The 9450-nt window shown below is 37.0% G+C and overlaps 1 protein-coding gene across 2 annotated transcripts; it reads right to left on the bottom strand.

The window, feature by feature from the left end:
- Positions 1–1024: 1024 nt before the first annotated feature.
- Positions 1025–9206, bottom strand: nrl (neural retina leucine zipper). 2 transcript variants are annotated; one of them, XM_048208093.1, is made up of 5 exons: positions 9072–9206; positions 6775–7499; positions 5515–5787; positions 3017–3232; positions 1025–1631 (listed from the first exon to the last, which is right to left on the bottom strand). In XM_048208093.1, exons 2-5 carry the CDS (start codon positions 7369–7371, stop codon positions 1482–1484), a joined length of 1236 nt encoding a protein of 411 aa, XP_048064050.1. In that variant the 5' UTR covers positions 7372–7499; positions 9072–9206; the 3' UTR covers positions 1025–1481. The 2 variants fall into 2 exon arrangements, with proteins under 2 accessions (XP_048064050.1, XP_048064048.1); XM_048208091.1 differs by lacking the exon at positions 9072–9206 and having other exon boundaries at positions 6775–7841.
- Positions 9207–9450: the final 244 nt, after the last annotated feature.

Genomic DNA, 9450 nt, shown 5'->3' with positions numbered 1-9450 from the left:
ATCAATGATATTGATACACACTATCAAATGAAAACAATTATCACATTAACAACAATAAATAAATACTGTGAATAAATAAGGAAAATACTGTAGCCAAGTCAATTTATAGACCTATGGCGGGCCAAGTAAACCTCCTAGAAAAGTCTGCATCTGTCAACTCTGCTCTAAATAGGCGTCTACTATCACCCACAGTGACCAGCTCTGTGAATTGCTAAATTGATGTCACAGTTAAATTACACCCTTAACTTTAACTTGATCATAAAATGTAACTTCCAAAGACACAGTCACTCAAAGTTAGGAGGTGATCATCACTTGGCTTGCATAAACATGCAGGGATGACGTTTTTGCAGCGATGGTGCTTATGTTTGGTTGTTGATTGCATTGTTTTACAGTGTGTTTCAATAGGTACTATGAACCCCTCAGTGCAAATATCACACAGATGGCTTATACACATAATTATAGATTCTTTATGCATTACTCTCTTGTTCAAAATGTCAGCAGTTTTGCATAGATTTATATCTCTAACAGTCATTTTGGTGAATGCCAAATGAAACTCTTGTAAGAACTAAACTCATCTTGACAAATAGCTCAACACAAAGAGATAGCAAGCCTTTTGAGCTACCATGGGTGATCACATTCGTATTCATAGGTATTAGTAGAAAATGTGCACACGTACATTTTTTGTAGTTTAGACACTAAAACTGTACAATATCACTATTAACAGTGTCTAAAATGTAAATGTGTTTACAAAAGTACAACTTTAGAGTCATATCCTTAGATGAATCCTCTAACAACTGATCAGAAATGGAGCCAGGGCACCGTTATGGGTGACCGATAGAGTATTCACATACACTTCCATATTCTGACTTTCACTTAGTAAATGATAGAGAAACTTAGTCTAAGAAATCCCATTTTAATGTCAAATCTGAAGGGCCTAATAAAAGTAACCATAACTCTTAAGTCATATGCAGACTTTTTATGGCCAAATCATCAAAGGTAAATAAGTATAAAATGTGACGTGTTAACACTGGTAAATAAACACAGTATGATGGCATCTATCATATTTAATAATATCATAAATATATAAATCCACCTGCATTCCATTAATTCAATATTCTATGATCCTCATAGGATTTATTATACATATGTAAAATGCTTTATGTTTTAAATACTGTCAATTTCGATTCTGCACATGTCCAGTGTCCATCCACACATACACGTGTGCTAAAAACCCCTTTAAATACGAATACCTATGAATGCTAATGAAATCATGTTGGTGTTATACAAGCTCACAATGGGCAAAAATGCAATCCCATCAGCAGCAGCATTCTAATCCAGGGCTCAGGTCGACCTCACAATCAACCTGCTTTGGTTAAATAGCTTATTTTAAGTCGAGTTGTAGTTACAGTTCTGTTGAATTACTTTCACCCATCGCTTTCATCAGCTCTCCTTTCATTCTCTTCTGTTCAATGTTCATTTTGTCACAAAAAGTAATCCGGAGGGGTAGGAGAAGGCGAGGTGTTGGGATGGGAAGGCTGAGTCTCGTTCGAACTGATGAGCTTCTCGTAACGCGCTTTATACGAGTCTCGCTCTCTCAACACGCGAGACAGCTCACACTGCAGCTGCTCCAGCTAGAGGAATCAAAAGAATAGATTTGAAATACTGTTGTTTAATACTGGGTAAGAACTTTCGGTAACACTTTACAGTAAAGTTTCATTTGTTAACATTAGTTAATTCATTAGTTAACATGGACTAACAATGAACAACACTTCCACCCCCGGTTTCACAGACAAGGCTTAAGCTAGTCCTAGACTAAAATGCATGTTTGAGCTGTTTTAACTGAAAGCAACTTGCACTGACATGTCTTAAAATTTGTCAGTGCCATTGTTTGTCTCAAGATACACATCAGTACTGTTTTTTTCTAGAGTATGATTATAAAAGCAACTTAAATACCCTAATTGAAATAATGCCTAATCAATGCCTAATAAATTAATAGATACGCTAACAAATGTATTGCTTATTGTTTGTTCATGTTAGTTAAAGTGTCACCGAACTTATATTTCCAAACCTAGTGAGCTGCCATGCTCATTACAATGGATTCTGGGATTGGCTTCTTCACAAAGAATATTTGCAGTGTTGCACTAAAAAGTCGGCAAGCAACAGAACTTCCCTATTGTGACGTTTGTCCCAGGGAAGCGGCTTTTCAAATGAGAAAAAATGTTGGCCGGGACTTAATTTTTTCCACTGGGAGGGGAGGAATTATTGAACTTGTCATCAAAGAAGAGATGCTAATGCGTGGGACGGGCCAGGCTAACAAAAATATGTTCTGAGAACATTTGCAAACATTGCCATTACGTTATTTCTGAATGTTTTATGAACGTTCAAACCATTTTTTGGGTTATGCGAAAGTTCAGTTTTATCATTTTGTTAACATTATGGGAATGCTACGTTTGAATGTTCTCCGAAAACTCTGAAACAAGTAGGCCACATTTAAAAACATTAGACGCCCAACTAAAACGGTTCACAAAAAAACATTAAATGAACGATCTATAAATAACAATTTTGTGATAAAATTTGCAGAACATTAATAAAGATCAGATAACACATAACAAATGTTCTATTATTGTTACTGGAAGAACGTTTGTTCATAAGTTTAAGAGAATCTTGTCAAAACATTCTGAGAACGTTCCTTGATAGCTGGGGGCACTTTAATGTTTTTGACTGAAGATCATTAGGGCACATGGCGTATAAAACAAAATAATGATGTGCATGGATAATTTATAATAAACACTGTAATATTCCATAAAAAAATGTTGGATTTTCCAAAGAATTCTCCAATTTGATTTTGCGGTGATTTAAAAATTTGGCCAAAAGAAGGGTTTATGATGCCTAGAAATGCTGTCTAGGTGGGCAGCTGACTAGGTTTCAGAAGAGAGCTGTTGTGTTATAATTGACTTTTGTTGTATTTGTCACATTTTTGTCATATTTCAGAGTTTGATGTGTGTGTGTTGTGTACCTGCTGTGTGAGAATATGTTTCTCGGACTCAAGCGCGTGCCGGTGCTGGAGTCGTTTGTAACGGCAGGACTGGGCGTAACCACGATTCTTCAGCGTCCGTCTTTTCTGTTTCAAACGGACCACCTCATCTTTGCTCACTCCACGCAAATGTCTGTTCAGCTCTCGCACAGACAGACTTACCAACTGTTCATCAGAAAAACGCTCATCCACCCCACACTGAAAGAGAAAGAGACAATAAGAGATAAGTCCCAGAGATTTGCACAGAATGAACACAACGTGTGATCATGACAATTAAAGCTTCATCAAACACTCACATGGACAAAATGGAGATATGACAGTGCTTGAATTGTACAGTCTGATGAAAACAGCACAGTCCTATAGAAGTACTATTTATATAGTTTGGGTAGATTGTTTTGCTTTTGTGTCACTACTATAACTCTGTTCAACATCAGGAAACACCATGACAATACAAAAACCAGTATAGTAATAACAAGAAAACCTGCAATAGTCATAAGGCTGAGCGTGTTCATATTCTGTTGCTATATGCTTGCTTTATTCATTCATTCATTTATTTATTATAAGTAGCTTTGGTTTGCGATTAAAACAGTGGAGACAAATTCCTTTTAAAAATAAAACTATGAATCTGTAAAATAGTGAATCATCTAAGGAATGGTGATTTATTTAGTTATTTCATGATGTGTTGTGATAATAGTTTTCATATAAATCAAATCTTACAAATTAATATAAGTTTGCCACCAATAAAATACATTTTTTCTCATGAAATCTGGTTGGTTAATATAATAATGGAAAATCAAAATTTTTGAGCTTTGTGTATATTTGTATAACATAGTTTAGCCTATGTTAGAGTATGTGCATGTCTTTGTGCATGTGTGTGATTTTGGCAGCGCATTTCCATACAGCATAATCTGACTGAGTGTAAGTGACAGTGATCAGGATTACATAGCAATAATAGTAGATATTATCATAATCTGATAGCGCTGCTCCACATTTAGAGGCAGACATCCACCAGTCCTATCCATCAAACTGTTTCTATACACTTCACCACAATATCACTAACCATTCACGGTTCAAAATGTGAAACAAGGCAGTTGCACCAATACTTTCTTATTGAATTTATGCAAACCCCTTGTGAGAAAGAAGTGTGCTTAATTGTATTGAATGTGCACCTGCAATGTTCTTCGAATCTTAAAATTATGTGCTAAATTGCTTCATGTAATTACAAATATATTTAAATATGTAACATACAAGTTTCAATAGAAATTAAATTAAAGAAGTGGTAACACTTCTAGTGGTAAAACACTATTTTACAGTGCCGTAGTTACACGTTACAACATGTATTTACTCTAGTAATAACAGTAAATTATGCATAATTGCAAGTAACTAACCATAAACCGTAATTAATGAATAGTACTCTGTACTTATTTAAGTAATTACAATGTAACCACAGCACTGTAAAATAAAATGTAACCAAAGTATATTTTAGTTTACCATAAATGGTGCATTCTGCAATAGGCCTACATTTTGTATTTCACTTTAACTACATTTAAAGACAATTAAAGTAACTTAAGTCCCACTTACAGTAAGTAGGTCAAAAAAATCACATAAAAGTTCAGCTAACTGTATCTAACATGCATTAAAATATAATATACTTTATTTCCGTTCAGTTAGCACTTAAGTACATTCTTTTAAAGTATATTATGTCTGTAATAAATACTCTTTTTAAAAGTATGTTAAAGTGTACATATTTTCACAAAGGAAATGTTAGTGTAACACAACAATGTACAAATTAGTCTTACTGGTGGATTTACAGACATCAGACTTTGCATTCTTTTAATGTGTAATAATTAAATCCCATTAAATGCGGGCATGATTGTCAGGGTTATGTTTAGTTTCACTGTGTTTGGTTTTGTTTTCATTCAGTACTTTGTTCCCATTTTGCCTGTGTTCTCTGCTCCCTTTAGTTTCCTTGGTTGTTAATTAGTTCCACACACCTGTTTCTGTTCAGCTGATTACCTATCCCCATGTATGTAAACACTGAGATCTTTATGTTTCCTATTTGGTCTTGTTTATGTTTGATTGTGGTTGTGTTTCTTTAATTACAAATATATAGAATACACTGGATTGCTTCTGATTAGTTTGATTATATTGTAGTGTGCCTTCATTGCAGCCACTCATCTGTTACAGTGATTTCTTTATCTAGTCAAATATTTAACATAGATAATGGGGAAGTGTCATTAGCTATTAGCATTCATATGTTGTAGCATTAGAATATTAATATCATTGTGATGTTTGCTGATAAGATAAATTAAAAAGAGACAGACTGTTTTGATTAAATTTGATCAAAACTCCTACTGAGTCTATGAAGAAAATGATTTTGGAATTTTGACCACTGAAAAAGTCTGATAATTGTTTAGTATCAGATGTATGTGATAGCGTTGACAACAGTTTTAGGAGGATAAATTTGTGACTGTAAGTACCTGAGTGACTTGCAGATGATGATGATGGTGATGATGATGATAATGGCCTTGCATTGGATGGTGTGGGTGATGGAGGCGACTCTGTGGACTGAGGGGTTGTGAGAAGGGACTGGTCGATGTGTTGACATTTGAAAGAGATGGAGGGGTGGATGAAACGACCAGTATAGGGCGGTGACACATGTCTGACGGCTTGTTAAGAACGACATCAGCACCGCTGTCACTGCTGGAGTCCCCCATATGACTGCTGCTCGAACTCTGAGACAAAACTGGGAACTGAGTGAAAGACCAGATGAAATACAAAGAGATTACAAAGAGGTTACAATGAAAATGCCCCATTTGAACAAACACCCCACCTTAAAAGGCCGCCAGGATAAGATGTCAAGTTAGAAAGTGTTCTCGAGAACCCTGCTCTGTCTAGCTGTTTTCTGAACGCACAAACATCCTGCAAAAACTCTGTTCCTAGAGTCCTGTATGTTTTATAAGTTTTCCCACAATCAAACACACCTAACTCAGGTTATTGGATGTGTGAGATAAAGAAGACATTCAAAATGTCCAGTATTGGGGGAGCTCCAGGACCAGGGTTGAGCCCTAGGCCAAAAAACTACTTGCCAGAGGTGTCAAACACTGTATCTGGAGGGCCACCTTCCTTTAAGCAGGGGTCTCCAACCCTACTCCTGGAGAGCTACTGCCCTGGAGAGTTCAGCTCCAACCCCAAACACACCTGACTCAGCTAATCATGGTGTTCTTGAAAATTACAGGTAGGTGTGTTGAAGTCTATAGGAGGGTAGTTCTCCAGCAGCAGGGTTGTAGAGTTATCTCCAACAAAACAAACACACTTGAACCAGCTAATCAAGGTCTTCGGGATTAATTAAAAATTATAGGCAGGTGTGTTAGAGCAGGGTTGGAACTGAACACTGCAGGAAGGTTGACCTCCAGGAGTAGGGCTTGAAATCCCTGCTTTATGTAAGTGCCTTGCTAACACTTTGCCATGTGCTACATAACCTACTAAATATGTGGTCTTCCATTGCTCTAGGGGTAACAAACTGTACTCAAGGGGGCGATAGAGAAACCTGGGCATTTGAAAGTAAGTCTTGAACTTGACCTAACTTCCTCTGCATGATTCTCTTCAAATTGTTGTTCTGGCGAAGTCTGACCCAAGAATATTTTTAACTCTGAGAAATTGAGCTTCAAAGTGTTTGTGTTCTCATGCTTCGGCCTAACACACAAACAAATTTATGGTCCAAATATCTCAGATCATACCTGTGAATTCACGGCAGCAGCAGCGGAGTTTAGCAGGGCCTCCACTGCATCCTCACATCCCAGAAACCCTCCTCGATCCCGGTCCCCTCGCTCCGGCACTCCTCCAAGAGCTCCCAACAGAGACGCGGCACCTCCGGGCTCCCCACCGAACTGCTGCTGCAGTGCAGCCAACCAGAGCAGATCCTCCAAGGAGGTGGGGTTTGAACATGGTGCGGGGCCTCCAGTGGTTGGGCTCCCGTCCAGATTCCCTTGAGAGCCGGAGCTCTGGCCTGATATGTATCCAGTGGAGATGGACAGCGGGAAAGAGAGAGAGGAGGAAGAGGACGATGCAGATGGCGGTGGGTGTCCGTCACTGAGCGTGGGTGATGGAGGAAGTGAGGTGTAGGGACTGGAGCTGAGGCTGGAGTCAGGAGGAGGGCAAGGAGCATAAGGAGAACCTATTGTCTCCTGATGGATGCCTGGTTTGGGGTATAGGCAGGTTGGAGGAGGTGGAGGTGTGTCAGGCTTCACTTCAAACTTGAGGAGGTCAAAGTCGTTGAGATACTCCATGGCCAGGGGGCTCGGGGGCAGGGAGGGCAGTGGCAGAGACGAAGACATCACTGTGTCAACAGGAAATTGTTGTCTTTCAGTTTTAAAGGGGCACAACAACAAAGAAACAATAATGTGCCAAATTGTTTAAATTATTGTTTCTTTGAATCGAAGGCTTCCCGTTTTATCATCTGAAACTGGCAGAGGGAAAAAAGGAGAGAAAATAGTGAGTAGACAGCCACAGTCTTCTTCATCAATACAGCAAATCATACTAAGTTACAGCCTAAATCATACAGACTGTTTGGGTGAAATTGATAAAGCTTTTAAAAAAGATGTTCAGATCATATTTCACCACAACCTTCCCAAAAAGCTTTTTTTTTAGGACTATTAAGATTGTGGGCCATTTGCATTTTGCTTAAATATCTGATAATGTCAATTGTCAAGTATTTATTTTAACATCCTTTCTATTTGTTGTACTGTCTTGAGTTTATGCAGAATGTTATTGGGGATCAGAATTAAAGAAAGTCAAGATCAAAAAGTCAAAGTCCCTTTAGAGCTTTTCATTTCAACTCCATAAAGTGCAGGTACTGAATGTTAATATGTTACTAAATAGTTCTACTACATTAAGAGGTTCTGACTAACATGTGCTGGTAAGATATTAGACACAAGATTCACATGAGACAAGATGATTCACAAAACTGACTTGATATTACAATAAAAGCTGATAGTGACAGAATAAAATATAATACAATGTAAGACACTATCTGGGTTTAAAACAGTTTTTATGAAACATTAAAGAACCTTTGTGATAAATGGCTCTTCATTTATTGGCTAATTATGAATCATGTTGATGTGTGGGTTGCAAACAGTTTCAGATTAATAGAGGAAAGGCCTAAATCCAATCCCATTATCTTAATCCATCAATCTAGTCATTCCACAGAACGGCTGCTCCTTAACATAAGTGTTATAATGTACAGCTGTACAACAATATTGAATTTTGTGAGGACTCATAAAATATAGATCAAAGTATTTTCATTATAAACATGTCTTATCTACAGAGAAAAGAACCATCAAAGCATTTTGTGCTAAAAACTGAAAACTAAGGCGTCATTTTTAAAAACTGACATTCAAGGTGTTGAAATGTACAAAAATTTAAATTTACAGCTTACATTTTATTGTTTTAATACAGTAACAAGCAAAAAGACACACTTAAATGATTAGACCATAAACTACATTTACTAAAAATCTACAAATATGAAGATAAAATAGTAGCATTTTTGAAATTAACATGTACTTAAGTTATTTAAAAAAAAAAAAGTTAAATCTGTTTCACTTCATATCGAGCAAGACATACTTGTATTAAGAGACTAAAACTGTAGTTATTAACTATTAAAAATCTACAAACAATAATATGAAGAAGTAAATATTCCTTTTAATTATTAACTGAACATTCATGTGCAATGCTAACGTTAATTACAACATTACAACAGTCCAGTGACGGTCAAACTTTTAAAACCATTTTTAAAGTTTCTTACAGTCATTATTTGAATAATTACTGTGGATCACTGCTAAGAGAATGATTTTCCTTCAAGTGGTTTCAGATGGTCTTTACTTTCATAGCAATATAAGAGAAGATAAAGTGGGAAAAGAGGATTTGAGAGTGGAATAAAAGAATGAGAACGACGTGAAAATAAAGAGTAGCAGGATAAAACTAGCACAAATTTAGAGAGACAGAGGAAGAAATGTGTTAAAAGTCCATATGTCCTTACCGTGTGTTCATGTGGACAGCTCACACACATCCTGAGGTAATGACTGACTGATTGATTCCTGCCATGAGTGTGTATGTGACAGTGTGAGAGCTTGTGTTTGGTGTGAGTGTGTGAGAGCCACTTTGGAGCTGATTGTCACTAACAGTAGCCCAGCCCTCCCCCCCGAACCCCGCTCCAAATCCCCCTCCATCCCGTCTCTCTCTTTCTTTCTCTCTGTCATTTTTCCACCAATCAACTTATTCTGAAAATGGTAAACTGTCAAATGAGGGACACACTTAGTAAAATCTAGTTTGATTTCTCCATTAAAGTTCTAAAATTGGCTGTTCAAAACACAATTGAAAAAAAGTAAAAAAAGTGTTTTCTGCCAAACAAGGACTGT

The sequence above is a fragment of the Megalobrama amblycephala genome, linkage group LG11, assembly GCF_018812025.1.
Source record: "Megalobrama amblycephala isolate DHTTF-2021 linkage group LG11, ASM1881202v1, whole genome shotgun sequence".
In the NCBI taxonomy this organism is placed as follows: domain Eukaryota; kingdom Metazoa; phylum Chordata; class Actinopteri; order Cypriniformes; family Xenocyprididae; genus Megalobrama; species Megalobrama amblycephala.
Note: the sequence above shows the minus strand (reverse complement) of the source record. Positions and strands in the feature narration are given on the sequence as shown.

Coding starts and splice junctions, on each gene's coding strand:
- nrl (XM_048208093.1), bottom strand. CDS start 7,371: ATGTCTTCGTCTCTGCCACTGCCCTCCCTGCCCCCGAGCCCCCTGGCC. Junction 5,788..6,774: donor CTGCTGCCGTGAATTCACAG/GTATGATCTGAG, acceptor TCTTTCACTCAG/TTCCCAGTTTTGTCTCAGAG. Junction 3,233..5,514: donor ATCATCTGCAAGTCACTCAG/GTACTTACAGTC, acceptor TTTCTCTTTCAG/TGTGGGGTGGATGAGCGTTT.